Here is a 24,441-nt window from a genome sequence, read left to right on the forward strand (position 1 = left end):
CTGTACATTAGAAAAACAATTATTTTAGTATCATTCATGAAGTCAGTACTTTAAAAAATAATGAACCTATTTGATTATTGAAATTGTGCATTTTAAAATTTTGGTGCAGAAACTTGTTTTTTACCTTTTAAATATTTCTACGTGAAGGGTATTGGGTTTTTCTACTTGGTTCTTTTGTTCTCTACCTCCTACAGAATTTTATCTGTTAGAAGACAGAATGTGGATCTTCTGGAGAAAATCTGTTTTATTAATTATAAGACATATGTCTTATAATACCAAACTTAGTATACGGAGTGTTCTGAATTAAATATTTAGTGCTTCATTGACTATTTCCTTTGACTTCCATTAAGACCTGGAGAAATAAGTCTTCTCTAATAAGCCACTTGTTTGAGGCCAGTACACCACAGACTGCTGTGGAAGGAGCCATTGCTGTAGTACACAGGGTGGGGAAGCTTTTCTCAACAACTTAGCCAGTTTCAGTGTAGTTCATTTTTGGTGGGATGTTCACAAATTTCTGTCATTGCAGGAAGCACTTGGTTTTGTTCCCAGATGCCTGACGGGATATAGTTCTGTTTTGAGAATGCTAACATGGAATAAGAAACATAAAAAGTGTAGAGGAATTATCATGGTGTGGATCCTAAATGACTAGTGGCCAGTGCTTGTACATAGACTGAGCTCAAAATCTGTCACCTATTTTTCTTCTTCCCTAGAATATGTCTGGTGTATTTGACTAGCACAGGCTAATGCTTCACCAGAGGATGGATTTATTATATACCAAAACCTATTTTCCCTTTTTTTGGTGTATGGCTCTTTGAGTTGACATCAACACGTGTAGTCATATATTCACCACCACAATCAAGATGAAGAGAATTTCTCTCCCTAGAGATTCCCCTGTGCTGCTTGGTGGTCAAGTCTTCTGCCCACCCCGCCCTTTTCTGGCCTCTAGTTTTCATTTTTCCAGACGGAATCATGCACCGTGCAGTCTTGAATCTGGAGATGGACCCCTGCTCTGTGCGTGTCATTCCTCTTCATTACTGACCCGTGTTCCCTTGTGTGGATACCACAGTTTTTCCATTCACCAGTGAAGGACACTTGGGTTATTTTCACTCGGGGGCAATTATGCAGGAAGCTGCCCTCAGCATTTATATTAAATAGAGGATTTCGTGAGAGCCCAAGATTTCATTTCTCTTGAGTAAATACTAGGAGTGGTGTTTCTTGGTCATGTGGTAAGTATATGTTTAACTTTATAAGAAACTGCCAAAATTTCCCAATGTGACTGTCCCCTTTTGCATTCCTGCCAACAATATATTAGAGTTCCAGTTACTCCGCATCCTCACCAGCAATTAATATTGTCTTTTTGTAAAAACCATTGTAACGTGTCACTCCCCCTCTTCGTGGAGGAACGACACAGGACCCTGCGCTGTTCTTTCGTCTGCTCGGCCCTCCCCGGGTTTGCTGCTGGTTCTTCCCGGGTTGGCTACTATCCCTTCCACCTCCGTGGAAGGGCAGTTCCCCCTGGCCGCATTCCCCACTTCCGCAGGGGAGCGGCACACCGCCGGCCGGTTCTCTCGGGGGCTGCACGGGTTCCCTTAGATGTTCCCCATAGATGTTCCTGGTGCATGCCGTCTCTCTCCTCCTTTATAGTCCTCCTCTGCCAATCCCAACTCGGCTGCCCACACGCCGAGTACGCTGCTCTCCAATCAGGAGCAAGTCCTACAGTTAATTGGTTGAACTGGAGGCAGCTGTGCGGAAGCTGTTTACTTCTCTCCCAGCGCCATATTGTGGGAGAGCAGATGCATAGAATAAGTCTTAATTCCAGTAACAGTCTAGTCCGGTTTGCTCCCCACAGTAACGGTTATATAGTGCTATCTTGTGGTTTTAATTTGCATTTCCCTAATGACCCGTCATGTTGAGCAGCTTTTCATGTGCTCCTTTGCCAGCCATTTATCTTCTTCGGTGAAATGTCTATTCAGACCTTTGGTCTTTTTCCTATCAGTTTGGAATTTTTTTTTTCTGATTTTTGTGAATTTTTATATGTATTTTGGATGTAAACCCTTTGGTATGCTTTTTTCAAATACATTTCTATGAGTCTATGATTTGTCATTTTGCTAAACAGTGTAACCCATAATACATATTTACTATTTTTTTGCTCCTGACACTTAATTCTTCATTTTCCACAATACTCTCTTCTATTCCTATTCTTATAGCTCTTTTTGCAATCTATTATTTTGTCAAATAGTAGTAAATACATAGACTTGCTGCATGTCTTATTTTTGCTTGTCATTTAAATTTTAATATGTTTCTATATTTTTTAAATATTTATTTATTTGAAAGTCAGAGTTACACAGAGAGAGGAGAAAAAAGAGAGAGAGAGAGAGAGAGAGAGAGAGAGAGAAAGGTCTTCCATCCAATGGTTCACTCCTCAATTGGTTGCAATGGCCAGAACTGTGCCGATCTGAAGCTAGGAGCCAAGAGCTTCTTCCGGGTCTCCCATGCAGGTGCAGGGTCCCAAGGACTTGGACTGTCCTCTGCTGCTTTCCTAGGCCAAGGCAGAGAGCAGGATTGGAAATGGAAGATGTGAGATGCTGGCTCTTCAGGCCAGGGCATTAACCCGCTGCACCACAGCGCCAGCCCCAGTATGTTTATGTTTTGAATCTTCCTCTAGATTCTAAGTGTCTTCATCAGTAACTGTTAATTTCCATATAGATCACACACAAAATAGAAGGAAGTAGCTGGCACTGCGGCACAGTGGGTAAAGTCACTGTCTGCGGTTCCAGCATCCCATATGGGTGCCAATTCAAGTCCTGGCTGCTCCACTTCTGATCCAGGTCTCTGCTAATGTGCCTGGGAGAGCAGTGGAAGATGACCCAAGTGCATGGGCCCCTGCACCCACGTGGGAGACCTGAATGAAGCTCCTGGCTCCTGGCTTTGGCCTGGCCCAGCCCTGGCTGTTGCGGCCATTTGGGGAGTAAACCAGTGGATGGAAGACCTCTCTCTCTCTCTCTCTCTCTCTCTCTCTCTCTCTCTCTCTCTTCTCTCTCTCTGCCTCTCCTCTCTCTGTGTAACTCTGAATTTTGGATAAATAAATAAATCAAAAAATAAGGAATACTCAAAGAACTGATAGCTAGAGGAGACAGTAGGCTATAGGTCATAGAACAGGTCTTCCTTGAATCTGACTTTCCCTTTTTATGAATGGTCACCAGCAGAACAGCACTCTGGCTTGTCTTCCTACCCACAGTAAACTCTCCTGCCTCCTTCACTGTCTGTCATCCTATCTTGCCTATTTCACACGTCTACCAGTTACAACTTGTACGTTGCAAAGGACACGTAGCCTTTCATAAGGCATCCTGGTTCTGGAGGTTGGTAGATGTATTGTTAATTTGGATTCAGAATAGTCCAAAGTGCTTCAAAGAATGAATAAATTGATAACTAGCAAGCTCTTTCATAACCATTTCACATTGGCCATCCGTGAGATTAACCATGTCCTGCTTTTATCTGTTCTATTCCTGTCTTCTCTAGTTTTATATTCTGTTGGAAGAAAGTAGGAAGTTTTTCTTTAGTTGGGGACCTGGAGCCATAAAACCATTGACCATTTTACATTTCTGTGAAGTAGACAAATTGTGAATTTTTTTAAGATTCAAAAAAATCAGTAGTTAATGCCTTAGAGAAAACTTATTGTGTAAGTTCCTGTTATAGTGATTTATAAACCTTTGCTCACTTCTAAGGAAGGAAGTAATTTTATGTTTATGGTTATGACTCTGAATCCCAGCCCAGCCCAAACTGTGATTGCCAGTGTAGTATGAAAGTAATTGTGATGCGAAGAGACTCCTGTAAGTAAGATAACCTGTGGATCATTGAGTATGGAACGTAAACTTTTGTCAGGTTTTCTTTAGTGAACCAATGAATATTGTGATTTTTTTATGCCAAGCACTGTGTGAGGTACCAGGAAAACAAAAATGAAAATTCAGGGGCCCGTGTTGTGGCACATCAGGGTACGCTGCCACCTGTAATGTCAGCATCCCATATGAATGCCCGTTCTAATCTTGGCTGCTCCACTTCCAGTCCAGCTCCCTGCTGATGTTCCTGGGAAAGCAGCAGCAGATGGCCCAAGTCATTAGACTCCTACACCCATGTGGGAGACCTAGATGGAGTCCTTGGCTGCTGGCTTTGGCCTAGCCCAGTCTTGGCCATCACAACCATTTGGGGAGTAAACCAGCAGATGGAAGATCTCTCTTTTCTCTTCCTCCCTCCCTCTCTCTCTCTTTTCTCTCCCTCTCCCTCTCTCTCTCCCCATCCCTCCCTCCATTCCTCCCTCTCTCTCTCTCTACCCCTCCCTCCCTCCATTCCTCCCTCTCTCTCTCCCTCCCTCCCAACCTCCATCCCTCCCTCCCTCCCTCCCTCCCTCTCCCTCTTTCTCTGTAACTCTGCCTTTCAAAGAAATAAATAAATATTAGAAAAAAAAAATCCAACATTTGCCCTCAAAGAACTTATGATTGAGGGGAGATAATTGTATGTTGATAGTAACCATAAGGCACAATGGGAACCCAGAAAGGATGGCACCAAAATGTGTCTGAAGCCATCAGGAAGAGTCTCATAGAAAAGTCACACTTAGAAAATGGAGGAGTCAGAGGATGGGACTGAATGAGCCTCTCTAGATAGTTGAGAGCAGATGCAAAGACCCAGAAGTGGCAGGTTGCATGGTCTGCTTCCCCTCCCCCTTCCCCATTCCCTTCTCCTAAAGGGGCTCCTGTGTGTCCCAGTTACTGTGACAGTCAGGAGTTAGCCTGTAACAAGCCTCGAGCTTGTGAGTCCGAGATCAGGCTTTTCATCTCCAACCCACTCACACCAGTGCACTTGAACTTCGTGATGACCACACTCCTGTTACACATGGCACCCGTCCTCCTCTCCCGCCAACTCACAGATGTGGGCTTAGTGTGTCACCCCACCCATGTGGGTGAGAGGGTGATGGAGTGTGACAGCTCCATTGTATGCAAGACCACAACTGAAAAATGACTCGAGATGGTCTTCTGATGATGAATGTTTGGCATACTTCCTATATGTGTGTGAATACTTGTTCTTATTTTTAATCATCCCAATAGATTTTCAACTCTCAGGATTATATACCATTTTATCTCGTGTGTATTTTCCCAGCTCTGCTACAGAAAGGATGTGACATAAATATTTTAATCAGTCTCAGCAGAATTGGCTTTATTTCATGGCTCCAGATTATCCAGCTTCACTGATCTAATACTTGTGGCATCTGTGTTGAAGAATCACAACTTAGAATTCAGGTTTTTCAGAATAATTTTACAATGGCTATAAATCATTTTTGGCAAAAGAAACTTTGTAAAATATAAAGCCTTTAAAAGTGAGCAAGATTTTTGATGATCATAAAATGTACTGAACATGCTGTTTTATATGTATTTGTGAACCCAGTCTTTCTATTACCTTCTTAGTGTTTACACCCAAATTATTCAATGTGGAAAGATGTATGGGAGTTAAGGACCACTTTTCCCTCCTAATGTTTTTTCTTTATTTGAGAAGGGAGCCAGAGGGGAGAAGCCTGGGGGTGGGGGAGAGAGCAAGGAGGAGAGAGGAAATTTGCTCTCATCTAGTGGTTCACTTCCCAAATGCTCACAGTAGCCAGGGCTGGTCCAGGCTATAGCTGGGAGTCTGCAACACAGCCCAGGTCTCTCATGGGAGTGTCTGGGACCCAATACTTGAGGCACCATTGTTCCCTCTGAGGTTCTAGAGACAGGAGCCAGAGGCAGGTTTAGAACCCAGGCTCTCCAGTGTGGGATAAGTGTGTCCTAACCACTGGCGTAACCACTAGGCCAAATGCCTACCCCGAACACTTGTGAATCTAGTGTATCGTCATCATTAATGTCCCCAAAAACAAGTATCTTAGTTTCTCCAGATACTATGAAAAGGTAAATTTTAAACATTTCAGTCTGAGTCATGTGTCTCTGATGCCTGTTTCTGTAATGAGTTTGTGCTTTAGGTCTTTTTTTTCCTTCAAGCAACTGCACTCCCACTGGAACCAATTTAGCTTCTGTAGGAGTCATCATTTTAATGTGTGCTGTCAATCTACCACCTCCCCTGGTGCTAGGAGGAACATAATGACATTGAAATGCTTCTTTTAAGATATAGATTGCAAGCAAATCTCATCAAAAAATAATTTTAGGTAAATTTTGTTCTTCCCTTAGAAAATTTCCATCAGTGCCCCCTTCATCCCAACTCTGTGTTCTAGAAAAGAAAGTGCTGGAAGGGATTTGGAATGAATGTTTGCATTTGTGGATGCTTAGACCTTGCTGATTAGATCACAAGCAGAATGGACAGGAGCACACTATTAACACATTGAGATACAACATCGAGCCATATAGAACCGTGCGTTGCTGGGAGCCAAGCCAGCTTTGCATTACTACATGTCCATATTGGGCATTTGCAGAGTAAATGTCTGAAGTAGAGAACCATGATGCCATTCTTTTTGAATAGTTGCTTTGTCCAGAGTCAAAAGACTTTAAAAACACATGCCAGGTAGAAAGGAATGCCACTAATAAATTTATCTGTTTACCCACACATGTAAATACAGATGAAAGCAACTTTAAAACAAGGGACAGTGGTATACTTAATGAGTACCATGTAAATTTCCATCTACTCAATCTAACATTTTTAGATGCCCTGGTAATATGACTCTTACTGTTCCTAAAACTTTTTTTAAAAACTTATTTGAAAATCATTGCTTTTAACTACATTGTTTTTATGGGCAATGAGAATCTGTAACTGAAGTCTTCAAAGACAATTTCAAGTTCCAAAACATTCTTGGAAATAATGGTTGTCCCTAGGAAGTAATGGTTAATCCATAGTTATTAACAAATTTATATCTGAATCTAACAAATATTTTCAAACCAAGAAACAAGTATTTGAGCAAAAAAGTTGTAAAATTGGTATCTGATATATGTGGCTGCTTTTTAAGTTTCTAAAATTGTTTTAGTGTTTTTGATGCATATATATCCCAATGTAAGTGCTAATTTAGGATGAATTACTTATTGGAAGATTTTTAAATCACAGAATTTGATTAAATATCATTTGTCAATGATAGCATACATTTTAACTGATTAAATATTTTATTTTACAAATATGAGGATTTCTTATTCCGAGTCCCTTCAGCAACTGAGATAATCAGAGAACTCAAGAAAGCATGTTTAAATTGCTGTGTTAATTGTTAGCAAGGTCCCTTTTAGTGTTCTGATCTCTGCTACTTTCTAGACCTGGCAGTGGGATTATTAGGTCATTTCATCCCTCTGAGCTAGTCCTGGATTGTTCCTTTCAATGTATTTTCCAGTGCCGGGGCCAGTCGTTTAATCCTTCATACTAGAGATTCCCAGGATGTTCATTGCTGGCAGTAGATTCAGCTCCAGGAAAAATGGCTTGTGCTGCCAGGGAGTTAAATGATTCAAGGGTGTGCTTCTACCACTGTTGTGTAGTTTCCTGACATTTGTTCCAGATTTTCCTTTGCTTATTTTCTTGGATATGGAAGCTTTATTCTGTGTAAAATAGTATAAAATTATGTGTGTGTGCACTATTTTATGTTTTTTAGTTTGTAGAAATCTCCCTTAGAAACTTAATGCATATTTAATGCATGTAAATGAGCTAATCAATGGGATTAAAATATCAGAGAATCTTACATTCAAAGGATGTTTTAATGAGTGGAAGTTTTAATGTTATGAACAAAATGAACTGTTGGTCGCCAGTGCCTTGGTGTTGCCAAGTCTGTGGGGCATTTTCTGTCTTACTTGCCTTCCTAGTTGTGTTGGACACTGTTAACCATTCTTTCCTCCCCACAATCTCTTCTTGGTTTCTTGGTCTTCCTTATGGTTTTCTTGGCTACTCATCAAAATTCTTTTAAAGTTTATCTTCCTCTATCTAGATGTAAAGTGATCTCGTGACACTCTTAAATGTTGGCATTTCTCAAGGCCACCCTGTCTTGTTCGGGCTGCTGTAACAAGACACCATAAACTGGGTGGTTTATGAACAGCAGACATTGACATTTCACAGTTCTGGAATCTGGGAAGTCCAGGATGAAGACACCACCAGCAGGCTTGGTGGCCAGCAAGAGCCCATTTCTTGCTCCATCGAGAGGACTGGGGACTCTTAAAAGAACACGAATCCCCATGTGAAAGCCCTGCTCTGGTGACTATACCTAATCCTAATCACTTCTCAAAGACTCCGTCTCTTATTATCATCACTTTGAGAGGTAGGATTTCAACATATGAATTTGAGTGGTGGGGGACACAAACACTCAGACCTTTCTCTCTCTTGTATTTCCTAGGTGATCACCCCCACTCCCACCTAGGTAGAGATGGCTCACGAACACCTCCAGGTTAGCCCTGACTCCAGGCTAGCCCTGTCCCCTGGCCTCTGGGAGCCAATACTTGACGTCGTGTCTGGGTTCCTCATTCATCTCAAGCTCAACTTATCCAAAATGAAATCTCACCTTTTCCCAGCCTTCTTTGGTCCTCTCTCTCTTCCTACCTCACTGAATGACACCACCTTTTATGCAGCCCAGAAGCTCAAGATTCATTTTTTGGACTTCCTTTCTCCCGTCCACCATATCTACCAAGTCTTGTCAATAACTTGAGCTTGACCTTATCCCCTGCTGCGCTGCAGGAGCGTTTTAACCCGTGTAATGTCATCAGTCTGCATCAGCCTTGTCGTTTCCAGAGGCAGCTCCCCTGAAACTCCCCTGCTGGACACGCCGGGTGAAGACACAACTCTTCTGTGCTCTGACCTCACCTGCCTCTTTGCTCCCTGCAAGATCAGTTCCTGCCACAAGGCCTTTGACTTCCACATAGGAGACAGGTTTCCTTCCAACCCAAGAGCTTCATCTGTGTTCTTCCCTCTACTTAGAATTCTTTTCCTGTTTATCTTTACTCATCCTTAAATCTTACCCAAATCGTTGCTTTTATAGGAAAACCTTTGCTTACCCAGCGGATCAGGTGAATTCTCCCCTACTGCAAATTTCACTTGTGGTACTTTGTTACCTCTTTTATGAGCTATTTGGTGATTTAGTTTGTCCACCCGAGAGTTTCACATCTCAGGTCTTCCTAGCAGCATTGGGTTTCTGAAAATGAAGTTTTACCAGGAAACAGTAGTATTTATTTATGTTATTGTCTATGGCTGTTTTGCCACAGCAGTTGCTGAGTGAAGTTACTGTTAAGTGTGACAGTATGGGCTGCAAATATTTATTATCTAAGCCTTCAAGAGAAGAATGGCTGATTTGTAGAGTGGTACCTCTTGTTTGCTTTTTTATTCTTCCTTTCTCTAACTAGTTGTTAAACTCACTTGTCTGATATGGAATATTCCACACCTGGGTTGGCTGGTTTGCTTCTTCTTTTTTTTATTTTATTTATTTATTTATTTTATTTAGTAAATATAAATTTACAAAGTACAGTTTATGGATTACAGTGGCTTCCCCTCCCCCATAATTTCCCTCCCACTCGCACCCCTCCCATCTCCCGCTCCCTCTCCCATTCCATTCACATCAAGATTAATTTTCAATTATCTTTATATACAGAAGATTGATTTAGTATATATTAAGTAAAGATTTTATCAGTTTGCACCCACACAGAAGCACAAAGTGTGGAATACTGTTTCAGTACTAGTTATAGCATTACTTCACATTTGACAACACATTAAGGACAGATCCCACATGAGAAGTAAGTACACAGTGATTCCTGTTGTTGATTTAATAATTTGTCACTCTTGTTTATGGCATCAGTAATCTCCCTAGGCTCTAGTCATGAGTTGCCAAGGCTATGGAAGCCTTTTGAGTTCACCAACTTCGATCTTATTCCGACAGGGTCATAGTCAAAGTGGAAGTTCTCTCCTCCCTTCAGAGAAAGGTACCTCCTTCCTTGATGGCCCCGTTCTTTCCACTGGAATCTCACTCACAGACATCTTTCATTTAGGTTTTTTTTTTTTTTTCCCAGAGTGACTTGGCTCTGTTTGGTTCCTTAGGGTTAAGGGTGTGCCAAAGGTGACACTCCCAGGTTAGGAGTGGTAAATCTCTCTTTCTTTCTATTTTTGATTCAAAAGGGACGTAATTCCGCACAGCTGAACAGAATTGGAGGTAGTTAGCAGGCGAATGATATACCCACAGGAGCCAGAGATTGGAAGCTCTTTCCCAAGTACCACACAGGGAATCTGTTCTGCCCTCAGTGTGGTCTCAAATTCTCCTGCAGTCTCCCTCTGGGTTGCCAAGGTTACCAAATTGTAGCGTCTCTGGAGGGTACTCAGGTGAATTCCGTGAGTCTCTCCCCCGCCGTCTCTTTTTTCACAGTCTCAGTTCATTAGCACCACACATTCACTAGGTCCTGATCTCCTGTTATTTCACACACACACACACACACACACACACCCCAGTCAGGTTTTTCTGCTAGGCTCAGGGCCATTGCAGACCTGAGGTCGCCCTGCTTATGACGTATGTCCAAAATGGCGCCTGCTCTTTGTCTTGCTCGCCTTTGAGAGGTAAGAGGAGAGAGAGAAACTCCTGTCCCTATCGGTCACTTTTTTTTTCCCTCTCTCTTCTAGTTAGCCTGGTGAACTTTTCCCCATGGGGTTTCAAGGCTCGTTCCCTCTAGTCTCCTCTTTCCGCTTGCCCGCCGGTGTCTCAGGCTATTGAGGTTCGGCTCACCTTGCGTTCCAGCGCTGTTGTGTTGAGTCTGCCACTGGTGTCCCGAACTGTGGGCTCCCACACTCTCCACGCAGGTCCACTGTGAATCACTAGTTCCGGAAGTTTCCTCTGCTGTTTCTTCCCCTACTCTTCCTTGAACCTGCAGTATCTCCACTTTTCTAAAACTGTCTCTTCCCGGACTATCAGTGTGCTCCCTTCCTATTCCGCCATCTTGCCGCTCTCTCCTGGTTTGCTTCTTCTGATGTCCTTTAATTTATTCTTTGTCACTAGTTTTTTTTCCTGTAAGCTGAAATTTCCCTCTAGCGGATGGATCACTCAGATTTGGTTTATCAGGCAAAAATACTTAGTTAGTCTTCCTATTTATTTAATACTGCATTAAATCAGGAAGTACTTAATATCTAGTTTTCCTGGAGATATTATGGTGATTAATGAGTTCACATGTTGAAAGCTTAATCCCTTCTTTCTCTGTTTCACCATGAATTCTTTTCATGTAATGGTCTCATCTGTAAATGACCTTTGAATGAATTAGCTGTTTCATTACAAGTTGCCAAATGATAATTTTCTGATTGTAGTACTACATGAATAGTTGTTGAGTAGAATTCTTCTGTAAAGAAAACTTGGCTCTCATCAACTATGGTAAGTTGGAAATATAAGATTAAAGCTTATTGTTTTCTTTTTAGTCTTTAATTTTCAGGAATAGAGATAAATGCATTTGTTACCTCCAATAGCAACCAATATACTTTTGGTTGTTAGTTTTCCTGTTGTTTGTTTTATTTGATTATGAATCCTTAGAGATAATATCCCCTGTATGTTCCAGTTACTTATAGAGTAATTATTCGTAATTATTCTATTTATTTTTCTTATTTTTTAAATTGTGCATATTTATGAGGAGTGGGTGATGTTTCTTTATGTGTATACATTGTGCAGTGTTCAGTCAGGTAAATATACTTATCTCTTCAAGCATTTAACATTTATTTATAGAAGTGTCCAAAATCTGAGATATTCACTTTTTATAGAGACATACAGTAAACTAACATTATCTAGAGTCACCCTACTGTACAGTAGAACCCCAGAATCTTAGTCCCATCTAGCTAGAACCTAGCACCCTTCTGTCAACCTTTCCCAACCCTTTTTGATTCCCGATTGCTCCATCTTTGGCCATGGAGATGCCTTGTGTTGTCTCTTCCGTCCTTGTGACAGGGCCCCCCTTTGTCCTTGGCAGTTTCCTTGCTTCCTCGCTGTTAGGCCACAGGATACCTCAGGCTCATTTGTACATTTCCTTTCTCAGACCTGGAAGCAGCCAGTCTTCTAAGGAGCTGTTTGCTTTTGGTGGGCACAATTTTTAGAAACGACAAGGTGCCTTTTGTTGCTTTCACTTTCCTAATTGCTCTGGCAAAGACTTCCAAGATCATGTTGACTGGAAGTGGCAGCCATGGGCATTCTCCTCTTGCTGCAGGTCTGGGAGAGAAGCTGGGTGCAGTGTTAGCTGTGGGCTTCCTGTATGTGGCCTGTATGTTGTCGAGGTGTGCTTCTTCTGTACCTGATTTGGTGAGGGTCTTTGTTTTTCACTTCTACATACTTTATTTGCAGTAGTCCCAAGCTGGAAATAACCCAGATGTTCATCATCAGGTGATTGGATGAACAAATGATAGATATAAAACATATACAATATCCATACAGTGCAATATTACTCACACTGAAAAGGAACAGTATTGATACACTGTACAGAAATTATAAAGTAATTATGCTGAACAAAGCCAAAGAGGTCAAACTGAATGACTCCATTTATTACAAAACTCTAGTAATTGCAAACCAATCTGTAGCAACAGACACCCAATCTGAAAGTGGCAGTGGTTATGGAGGAGTGGGAAGGTTTGCAAAAAAATGCAGGGAAGCTTTGTGGGGGTGTTGGATGTATTCCATTTGCATGACTTGAGGATTCTCTCCTGATCACTGGAGGAAGTGTGGGACCACTGACCAAACAACAGAATTGTCCAGGCTCATGCCAGCCCTAGCTGTGTCCTCATGTATAGAGTGGAAGAACCTTTTGGGTATCTAGAAACCTTCTAATCCAAATCCCTCGCAGTCCTAAGGAGATGAGGCCAAAGACAAGTGCTGTACCACTGGGCTACTTGTTCCACACACAGTATCCCGGCTCACACCCTGACTTGTACCCCTGGACTTGCAAAGGCACTCAGTTTTGGCCAACACTCAGTTCATTGTTTTTTAACACAGCCACTTACAGTCCAGCCATCAAGCAGGGAAGGAATCATGGGGTAGAGTTTGTGTATGATGCTGGAAAGGAACCCACAGAGGCTGGTGGAAATCAATCATAGCTTGTCCAGCCCACCCTCACCCTTCTTTGTGAAGATGGAGGTGGGGCGGAGTCAGGCTTTGCAATCAACCCAGTAGTCTTGATGCCCCGTAACAAGTGTTGTGGTCTGTTTCAAGGCTACTCCAGTGTAAATGAAGGCTGAAGGCCCCACACTGTCTGGCCGCAGTGCACACCTGGTACATCATTTCAGAACTGCCAAAGGAGAGTTTTTGTCATGAAAAGACATTGCATTTTGTCACGTTTTCTCTCCATCTAATGAGATGATTGATCATTTTGTCCTTTTTCGTGTTATTGTGATCTGTCACCTTGAGTGATTTTATTTCCATTTATTGAATAATGCTTGTATCCCAGGAATAAATCCCACCTGATCCTTTCAATGCATTGTTGAATTTGATTTGCTAACCTTTTGTTGAGGATTTTTGTATCTACCAGTATACTTATCAGGGTCATGGCCTATAATTTTCTTTTCTTGTGGTGGCCTTGTCTGGCTTTGTTATCAGGGTAATGTTGGCCTCACAAAATGAATTTGTAAATGTTCCTTCCTCTGATTCTTTGGGAAGAGAATGAGAATTGGTAATAGGTCATTAAACATTGGGTAGAATTCAGCCCTGATACATCAGGTCCTGGGCTTTGCTTTTTTTAATTATTGGTTCAGTCTTCTTGCTCTTATTGGGCTGTTCTTGTTTTCTGTTTCTTATGTTTCAGTCTTAGAATGCTGTATGTGTCTAGAAATTTATCCATTTCTTCTAGGTTGTCTAGTTTGTGGTGTATAATTGTTTGTGATCATCTCCTGTGAGCCTTTTGTTTCTATGGTGAGATATTTTAAGATCTCGTCTTTCATTTCTGTTTTGATTTATTTGAGTCTTCTCTCTTGCTCTAGCTAAAAGTTTGTTGATTTTGTTCTTATTAAAAAAAGCAATTCTTAGTGTCATTAATTTTTTTGCATTGTTTTTCTAGTCCCTATTTCATTTTTTTCTGCTCTAACCATTATTATTTCCTTCCTTCTTAGAACTTTAGGCTTAGTTAGTCTTTTTTTCCAGTTCGTTGACGTATTATGTTGGGATATTCGAGATCTTCCTATTGTGATAGGGACATTGAGGAGACGTTTTCAACAGGTTCATGGAAAGTGTATATTATGAAAACACTATGCATGGATATAGAAATTTTATACACCAAAATAAACTTGTTTTTTAATTTTTTTCAAGAACTTCAAAAATTATTTCATGTATTTGAAAGGTGAAGAGTCAGAGAGGGAGAGATGGAGACAGGGAGAGAGACAGACAGACAGATCTCATCTGCTGATTCACTCCTCAGATGCTTGCAACAGCTGAGACTGGGTCAGACTGAAGCCAGGAGCCAGGAATTTGATCCAGGTCTCCTGTGTGGGTGGCAAGGACTCAATTACTTGAGCCATCACCTGTTCTTCCCAGGGTACACATTAGCAGGAAGCTGGGATTGGGAGCAGAGCTGCACTCAAACCCAAGCACTCTGATATGGGATGCAGGTGTTCTAAGCAGTCTCTTAACTGCTGGGCCAAGTGCCCACGCTTCACAAACTTTTTTAAGTATCCTCATATTGGCTGTACACCCTCTTTTTAGAGCTACTTTTGCTGTACCTTATAAGTTTATCCTACAGTATGTTTTATTTCCATTTTATTTGTCTCAAGATATTGTTAAATTTCTCTTTTAATTTCTTCAGTGACCCACTAGTTGTTCTGAAGCATCTTTTTAATTTCCAATATTTGTATATTTTTCAAAATTCCTCCTAGTTATTGATTTCAAATTTCACTCCATTGTGGTTAGAAAAGATACGCAGTGTAGTTTCCGTCTTCCTTGCTTAGGTTTGTTTTGGGTCCTAACATGTGAACCGTCATGGAGAATGTTCTTTGTACACTTGAGAAGGATGTGTATTCTGTTGCTGCTGTATGGAATGTTTTGTATATGACAGTTAGGTCCATTTTGTATAAAGTGTTGCTCAAGTCCAATGTTTTCTTGTTAACTTCTGCATGAAGGATTTTTTTTCCCATTGTTAGAAGTGGAGTATTCAAGTCCCTGCTACTGTTATTGTACTGCATAGGATTAGTTTTTTATATTTAGCTTCTCCAACATTGGGTGCATATGTATTTACTGTTCCTGTATCCTTTTGATGAATTGGCACTTTTGTCATATAATGACTTTTCTCTCTTTTTAGACTTAATTATAATCTGTTTTGTCTAACATAAGTTTATCCCTGCTCTTTTTGATTTCCATTTGCGTGGAGTATCTTTACCCATCCGTTCACTTTCAGCCTATGTGTGTCCTTAAAAGTTAGATGAGTCTCTTGTAGGCAGCATAGGAAAGGAAAAAGTGCTGATGAGATGATCTTATATGTACAGACTTCACCAAAAACCTGTAATGATAAATATAGTAAATCTGCAGGATCCAAAATCAAAACACAGAAATCAATGACATTTTTATACACTAACCACAAACTATCTGAAAAAGAAATCAGGAAAGCAATCCCATTTACAATAATTACAAAAAAAGTTAAAATACCTAGCAATAAATCTAACCAATGAGGTGAAAGATTTATACACTGAGACTGTAAAATGCTGATGAAAGAAATTGAAGAAACAAATAAATGGAAAGATATCCCATGTTCATGGATTGGAAGAATTACTGTTGTACACAGGTTCATACTACTCAAAGAAATTTACATATTCAGTGCAAAATCTATGAGAATTCCAATGATGTGTTTCACAGAAATAGAAAAATCCTAAAATTTATATGGAACCACAGAAGTTGCTGAATAGCCAAGGCAGTCATGTGCAAAAATAAAAAACAAACAAAAACCAAAACAAAACAGAAAAATAGTAGGAGGTATTACAAGCAATCCTGATTTCAATATGTCCTACAGAGCTATAGTAGTTAGAACATCATGGTACTGGCAAAAATAAATAAATAAATAAAATAAAGACCAATGGAACAGAATGGAGAGCCCAGAAATGAACCCACATATGTGCAGTCAGTTGATTTTTCCAACATAGATGCCAAGAATACATAATGGGAAAAGGAGTCTCTAATAAGTGATGTTGGGAAAACTGGATATCCACATGCAGACAAATGAAATTGGACCCCTATCTGACACCACGTACAAAAGTCAACTCAACATGAGTTAAATTTAGATTTAAATCTAAGACCAGATTTTGAATATGTGAAAGATAATGGCATTAATTTAAGATATTTTTGTCTTTCCAGTCAGAAACATGCTGGTGTTTCTTCATTTTGCAAGATCTCTTTTTTTGTCCAACATTTAAATTTTTTATAATTTTCTTCCTGTAGGTTTTAAACACTTATTATTAATTTACTTTCCTGTTATTTTCTATCTACTAATGGATTTACTGACAAGCTTTCTCTAAAAAAGGGAAGGTAAAGAACAAAGCAAAATGGGATGAAAACTGGGGATTGGAAAGGGATGTACAGAATATTCTAGTTAGGCTATAAACTATCCTGCTAATCTCATTTCTCTTTAAATTTGCTTTAAGCATATAGTAAGAAAACAAGTTAGTAAGAATTTGCTATGAAAATGTGTTACCCATTTTATTGTAAAGTACTGTAAAACACATTATTAGAAAACTTGACTCTAGGGTCTTTTTTAAGCATTTCTCTTCTGCTTGTGGTTTTTGGAATCTTGTACTGACTTGAATGTTATTCTAGGACAGAACATTTTCATACTTTCTTTTGGTGAAGCATAACCATATCAAGTAACATTTCAGAACTATACGTTGCATAATCTTGGGCATTTTCATATAAGAAGGCACTAAAGAGGTTTTATTTTTTGTGAAAGTTCAGCTCTTAAGTAACAGTGACTGTTTTTGATGGGGTAGCTCCAGACCACGTTAGCTTACTTCCCACGCTCTAGTTTTTCTGATGTTCCAAGTGTTAAGTCTAGAGGTCAGAATGACATTTCAGGGCTCTCAATCTCAACCCCGTAATTTAAAAATGAGTATTATTCCATTTATCAAAATGATATTTTTTTAAGTTAAAAATAAATTAGTTTTTTGATATTGTAGTATTTGTATTCATTCTTTAAAACTTGTCTTGGGGCCAGCATTGTGGCTCAGTGTGTAAAGCCATGCCTGTAATGCCAGCATCCCATATGGGTGCTGGTTTGAGTCCCCACTGTTCCACTTCCCCTCCAGCTCCCTGTTAATGCACCTGGGAAAGCCATGGAAGATGGCCCAAGCGCTTGGGCCCCTGCCACCCATATGGGAAACCTGGATGAAGCTCCTGGCTCTGGTCTGACCCAGATCCAGCCATTATGGTCACTTTATGGCCATTTGGGGAGTCAACCAGAGGGGTGTGTGTATGTGTGTATCTCACTCTCTTTGTAATTTTGTTTTTCAAGTAAATAAAATAAACTTCTTTAAAATTTTTTTTCTTGAAAAAAGCTTTTATCTGAAAAAGTCTGCTTAAGTCTGCAATAACAGTACAAAGAATTTTAATTTATATGTATTCAGATTCCCCAAATGTTAAATTTCACATCGACAGGGCCAGTACTGTGGCATGTATAGGTAAAGCCGCTACCTGTAGTGCCAGCATCCCATTGGGTACCAATTCAAGTTCCTGCTGCTCCACTTCCAATCCAGCGCCCTGTTAGTGTGCCTGGGAAGGCAGCGAAGGACGGCCAGGTGCTTGGGCCCCTGAACCCATATGGGAGACTGGGATGAGGCTTCTGGCTCCTGGCTTCAGCCTTGCCCAGCCCCTGATGTTGTGACCATTTGGGGAGTGAACCAGAGGATGGAAGATCCCTTTCTCTGTCTGTCTCTATCTCTCTCTCTAACTGTGCCTTTCAAATAAATAGATAAATATTTTAAAATATATAAATAAATCTTTAAAATTTTTCACATTGACTTATTATTATATCCATTTCTTCAGTGTTTGAGAATAAGTATATAAACACAATGCACCTTTACTACTACCTACTAAAGTGTGCATTTCTTAAACACAAGGACATTTATCCAAAACAGGAAATTAACATTGATAAAGTACTATTGTCTAATCTGTGGACACTTAGCTCTTGTAATTTGTTCCACTAATTTCCTTTCTATGGGGAAAAAAAAGTACTCTTTTGGACCCATTGTCAGGGACCTGGTACCAGAATCCCACATTATAGTCAGTGTCCTCTTCCAGTTTCTCTAGCCTGAAACAGTCCTTCTTGGCCTCATTCTGAAAAATGTGGCACCATTTTTTTTTTTTTAATAGGATGCCCCTCAGTTTGGACTTGTCTGATTGCTCTGGGTTAGATTTTGGCTATGTGGTGAATTTACTGGGGGATACATGATGTCTGTTTGTCCTGTTATTAATGATAATATTAACAGTGACCACTTGTTTAAGGTGGTGTCGCTCCCCCTCTTCGTGGAGGAACGACACAGGACCCTGCGCTGTTCTTTCTGTCTGCTCGGCCTTCCCCGGGTTTGCTGCTGGTTCTTCCCGGGTTGGCTACTATCCCTTCCACCTCCGTGGAAGGGCAGTTCCCCCTGGCCACATTCCCCACTTCCGCAGGGGAGCGGCACACCGCCGGCCGGCTCTCTCGGGGGGCTGCACAGGTGTTCCTTCAGCTAGATGTTCCCCTTAGATGTTCCTGGTGCATGCTGTCTCTCTCCTCCTTTATAGTCCTCCTCCGCCAATCCCAACTCAGCTGCCCACACGCCGAGTACGCTGCTCTCCTCCAATCAGGAGCGAGTCCTACAGTTTATTGGTTGAACTGGAGGCACCTGTGTAGAAGCTGTTTTCTTCTCTCCCAGCGCCATATTGTGGGAGAGCAGATGCATAGAATAAGTCTTAATTCCAGTAACTCAGTCTAGTCCGGATTGTTCCCCACAAGGTGGTGATAATTCAGGTTGTGGTGGTGGTGGTGGTTTGTTTGTTTGTTTGTTTTTGTGTGTGTTTTTTTTTTTTTTTTTTTTAAGATCTTCATTTATTTGAAAGAGAGATCTTCCGTCTGCTAGTTCACCTCCCAAATGGCTGCAACAGCCAGGGCTGGGCCAGGCCAAAGCCAGAAGCTTCATCCGGGTCTCCCACATGAAAGGCAGGGGCGCAAGTGCTTGGGCCATTTTCTGATGCTTTGCCCAGGCCATTAGCATGGAGCTGGATTGGAAGTGGAACATTTGGGACACAAACTGGTACCCATAGGGGATGCTGGCTTCACAGGCAGTGACTTTACCTGCTATACCACAGTGCCAGTCCCAGTATTTAATAGTTTTGAAGAACACGATTATTATGTTTTCTTTTGTTTTTGCTCTTCTTTTGTGAAATTAGCCCTGGAGTTTTCCCCAAGACTCAGTAGAAATGCCGATTTACGTGTAAGCCTTCTTTAAATGACTTTCAGACTGCTCTATTTTGGACATTGTCAGCACCTCGAGACCTGATCATTTCAGTACATTTTGTTCCTGTCTGACACTGTCTTTCCCCCTAGGCTGCAAGCTCCACAAGGATAGGGATGCGTGTATTTTGCTCCTCACCCTTTGCTCAGCGCCCAGAACTTTCCTACATGCAGTAGACAGCGAGTGCCACTGGCTGATGGGCTGCTTGGTTGGTTAGTGACCGGATGGAAAAGTGAATTGTTCATTTGTAGAAATTTTCAAATCTTCCCCCTTACTATAAGCTCTATTTTGAGTTCAGATAGCTTAAGCATCACCTACCACAATTGTGGTAATTTGATAAACTTCTGTTTTCATGGTTACTGACTTGCTTCTCAGAGGTCTGACTGTGTCGCCTCATGTGTGCACTGTTTTGTCGTCCGCCTTGCCAGATTAACCTTGCATTGCCCTGTTTCAACGTCAGTCTTTTTAAAAGGCCTGAAATGTGACACCAGTGAAATTGCTGAAGATGATGATGATGACGGCAATGATTGTTCCTTATTGTTTTACTTTGTTTGCAATACCCCTTCACAATTTTGGAGCAGTTTTGAAGTTTTTGCTTCAATGTTGTGGGGTTGAGGCTTAGCGAGATCAAATACCCACTATTTTAAAGCTTGCAGTTGCTGGATTGTGTCTGGATGTCTAAGTCTTCTGACTCCTAGTTCAGTACTCCCTCTCCCTTGGCACTTCCATAGTCTTAACAGTGTTACTTCCTGTCTGCCAGGACTGAGAAGAGGAAATATCTTATGTCATTTTGTTTTACCAAGGCAGATTTCTTATGGTTCGCTGATGACACCCTCATATGCTGAGGCTTTTTTTCCCTGTAAACAAATCTTTCTTCTTTGCTAGTAAATGAACTTTATTAATTAGAGCACTTTTAGGTTCACAGCAAAACTGAGTAGAGAGAACAGAGTTCCCGTGGAGCCCTTGCCTCTGCACCTCCCCCACTATCAACATCCTGTTCATTTGTGGCAACTGATGAGGCTGCATTGACACATCATTGACCCAAAGGCCACAGTTTACATAAAGCTTTGTTCTCCGTGAGCCCTAATGTATACATCCTGATACTACATCCTATGGTTTGGATAAATGTATGATGATGTGTAGCCACCGCTGTAGTGTCACATAAAATACTGTCACTGCTCTAAAAACACTGCGCTTTGGCCATCCATCCATCCTTCCCCATTACCCCTGGCAACCACAAACCTTTTACTATTGCCATAGTTCTGCCTTTTCAGGAACGCCGCGTAATTGGAGTCCTATGTACAGCACATGACCTTTCCAGGTTGGCTTTTTTTCACATAGTAATAAGTAATATACGTTTAGGCCCCATTGGTGTCTTTTTGTAACTTGATAGCTCATTCCTCATTCATGCTGAAGAATATCCCACTGTCTGGCTATACTGAAGCCTGTTTACCTGTTCACCCACTGAAGCACACCTTGGCTACTTCCAAGTTTTGGCATTTATGAATAAAGCTACTAAAAACACCCGTGTGCAGGTGTTTATGTGGACATGGGTTTTCAGCTCTGTAGGGTAAATTCTAAGGTGCACAGCTGCTTAATTGTACAGTAAGAATATATTTAGTTTTGTAAGAAACTGCCAAACTGTCTTCCCAAGTCACTGTACCATTTTACATTCCCACCAGTGAGGAAGGGAAGCCTCTGCTGCTCCCTGTCCTTGCCAGCATTTGGTGTTATCAGTGTCTGCGTTTTGGCCGTTCTGCTGGGTCTGTGGTGGTGCCTCCTTGTTCTAATTTCCATTTCCCCAGTGGCATATGGTTTGGGCTTACCTGCTATCCATATATCTTTTCTGGTGAGGTATCTGGGCAAATCTTATGCCCATTTTTAAAATTTGAGGTATTCATTTTCTTTTTTTCTTTATTTTTTTTTTAAATTCTCTTTTAATGGTGGTTTTCTTGGGCACCATCTAGTGAAGTTACACAGAAAACTTTGAGGACATAAAGAATGATTTATTTTTTCAAAGGAAAACTCCTGTCTTTCTGTTTCTCTCCTTTTACCTTTGTCTTTCAGTTATACCTGCCGCCACTTGCGGAGATATGTTTATGTGTTGGACAAACTGTATTTCCCCCACTCTCACTGTTCTACGCTTCAGCATTGCTTCTCGACCCTCAGTGACAATGGAGAGGAACTCTTGTCTCTAACTTGCTCTCACATTCTCAGATCCTATGCTTCCAGGTTATTAACCTCTGCTGTCCATTTACTGCATGCTGCATGTCTGTGTGACTGATATTTGCATGTTTGAATGAAATACTTGTCAATTTAATGATTTAAGAGAAAGCTGACATTTAAAATGACACTAAATAATTGCTTAATACAATGGATTTGTCTCTTTACAAATGTCTTTTTTTTTTTTTTTTTTAACTAATGTCTTCTTAAGTACTTAGTATTGCTTCATGGGAGAGAGGAAAGTGGTCCGCCACATAGCTGTCATGTACATGTCAGAACTTCTCTAAGCTTTGTTCTCTTTGACTTACTTTATAATAGTTGGACTGCTTTGTCTGATTTGTAATGAAATGGACTGTGTAGTTATTGTTAATTGCAAGTAAATTTTCCGTTCTCTTTCTTGCTCAGCAAGCATAGCTGAGAGCTGACTGTAGGGCTTCACCCCGACTCTAGTAGGGGCACATGCAGTTGAGCAAGTTGATTTTATAGGAAGGTAGAAATTTATCATATTGGGGTTTTTATATTTCTTTCTTACTTTATTTACATATAGAATAGTTATAAAATCAGCAAGCTGTGATGTGTCATGGATAAATGAAGATCAAACAGAATGAGATGAGCTATCATTCTCAAATATCAGAGAAAATCAGCACCTGCTGTTTAGTGTGTATCACGCAGCAAAATAGAGGGCAGTATGACCTCACCGCTTTGTACTTCGCAGGCAACGTTTCTGTAAGTCCGAGCTGACTTGTGCCAGTGATGTACTGCTAGCTATATGGGATGATTTAAGGCAAGGTCTTCACTGCCAAATGATTTAGAGAAAGAAGGGGGAACTCCATGACAGAAGATGATGAGAAACATAATTTAAAAATATTCTTCTAGATGAAGAAACATACAAAAGCTTTAGGCTGCACATTCTTTATTTTATTTATTTATTTGAGAGGTTACAGAGAGAAAGACAGAAAGAAAGGTCTTCCATCTGCTGGTTCACTCTCCAAATTGCCACAACAGCCTGAGCTGAGCTGATCCGAAGCCAGGAGCTTCTTCTGAGTAACCCACACTATTTGCAGGGGCCCAAGCAGTTGAGCCATCTTCTGCTGCTTTCCCAGACCATAGCAGAGAGCTGGATCAGAAGAGAGAAGTAGCTAGCACATGAACCGGTGCCCGTATGGGACGTCAGTGCTGCAGCACAGTGCCGACCCCCAGGCTGCACATTCTGTCTGCGTGAAAATACTTCATTAGCAAAGGAAGACGGTGGTGTGCCTTAAGTGGCAGACTTTTCCTGGTAGCAGAAAGATTTTAGAGACTCTCAGGACAATGTTGATTAGGCACTTCTTGAGTGCATGCTTTTGCAAAAGCAAAACATCAGGTATAGAAAGGCGAGTGGAACTGAATCTTAAGTATTTAATACAGGAGAATTCGCCAGATCTGTCAGACTGTAGAGCCAGTGACTCTGCAGTGACATACCTAAAGAGAGTGAGTACCAGGTAAGTGAGTTTCACTCCTAAGAATTGGAGATGGGGCTTGTCCGCTTGCAGGGGATGGGAAAGCTGCTGCTGACCTTTGAGTCTCAAATGGGCGGCATAATTGATCTTCCCATCATGAAGAGGGTGTCAGTCAGGGCTCTGCACAAACCTGACACGGGATTTTTATGTGTACATAACAAGAGGGGAGCAGATAGTGAGTGATTTAAGTATTCACTGACATTTTACCGGCTAGCAAGTCTGAAATCTGTGTGGCAGGTTGACTGGCAGAAAATTTAGACTTGCATTGATGCCTCGAATCCTGCATCCACGGGGCAGGCCAGCAGGCAGAGACCCAAGCAGGCTTTTGAGGCTGTACCTCAACCTGCAGGCAGATTCCTTCTTCCTCTTGAAACCTCATTCTTTACCCTTCAGCTGACTGGACGAGTCGCCCTTGTATTACCGAGGGGAGTCGGCCTCCCTTCAAGTCAGGTGAGCGTAGTTGTGAGGCACAGCTGCAAATACCTCACAGGAACCCCAGCCTGGCTTCCCTGTTTCTTCCTTGTGTGTGTATCATTCATTGTGATACGTTTTGTAGCTTCTTTTGCTTGCACGTTGCTAACCCTCATGAAGACACCTGGTAGCAGGTTCTGCCATTGGCCATTTGTGACAGAGGCCACGCTACTTCCCTGTAGAATCAGACCTCTTACTTGGCAGGAGCACAGAGGAGAGATGAACGTATGACCGACTGGAAGAGAAGGACAAGGAAGATGCGTAGGGAGGAACACCAGTAGGGAGGAACACATCATAAGGCGCCACGTGGCAAGAGCAGCGTGCGATTCCTGCACCTGCCCATGGCTCCCGGCACGGCCCAGCCTGCACTCACTTTCTCAGTGGGCACAGAATTGCTCTCCTTTCCCCTGTCTCTCCTTTCGGCGTTTTCCCTGGGATTTCCTCGTCCCTTACCCATTGGATCCCTCCCCCCACACCGCTCTTACCTCCCAACTAAGGTTCAGGGAGTTAAAGCCTCCAAAAGTGCTTTTCCAGTGCGCAGAACAGCCTTCAGGTGCCTCTGTAATGAAATGTCAGGTGGGGAACTGAGGACACACTGTGGGGACAGCTAAACCTTCTGGTGGCTTTGAATTTGCTTGCTCACAGTCTTGCACCCTCTCTGCCCGCGTTCCAGGGCCAGTGGACTAGATACGCTGTCTCTGGGTCTCCTGGTGTGCCAGGTGCTGTCCACCTTTTCAGATGGGCAGAGAAGAAACACGGGACTAATACAGTGCGCTGGTTAAGGGTGCGGGCTCTGGAGTGTAGTGCCAGCCACACTGCTTGCTGCCTGACACAGCAGACCAGACCCTGTGCC

General features: G+C 41.6%; 1 protein-coding gene and 1 long non-coding RNA gene across 6 annotated transcripts in view; both read left to right on the plus strand.

The window, feature by feature from the left end:
* Window positions 1–24,441, plus strand: part of DYM (dymeclin) — a 374,546-nt gene that overhangs the window by 191,658 nt on the left and 158,447 nt on the right. For 3 of the 5 annotated variants that reach the window (XM_051851233.2, XM_070050191.1, XM_070050192.1), the window contains one exon: window positions 21,463–21,627. The exons of the other annotated variants lie outside the window; for them this stretch is intronic. In XM_051851233.2, the coding sequence (XP_051707193.1) occupies window positions 21,463–21,627 (165 nt within the window). The remainder of the gene's footprint in view (window positions 1–21,462; window positions 21,628–24,441) is intronic. 5 annotated transcript variants of the gene reach the window in all.
* On the plus strand, window positions 8,265–20,378 carry LOC138844023 (uncharacterized). Its single transcript, XR_011379333.1, has 2 exons — window positions 8,265–18,406; window positions 18,897–20,378. It is a non-coding gene; the product is annotated as an uncharacterized lncRNA (long non-coding RNA).

The sequence above is a fragment of the Oryctolagus cuniculus genome, chromosome 10, assembly GCF_964237555.1.
Source record: "Oryctolagus cuniculus chromosome 10, mOryCun1.1, whole genome shotgun sequence".
NCBI lineage: Eukaryota > Metazoa > Chordata > Mammalia > Lagomorpha > Leporidae > Oryctolagus > Oryctolagus cuniculus.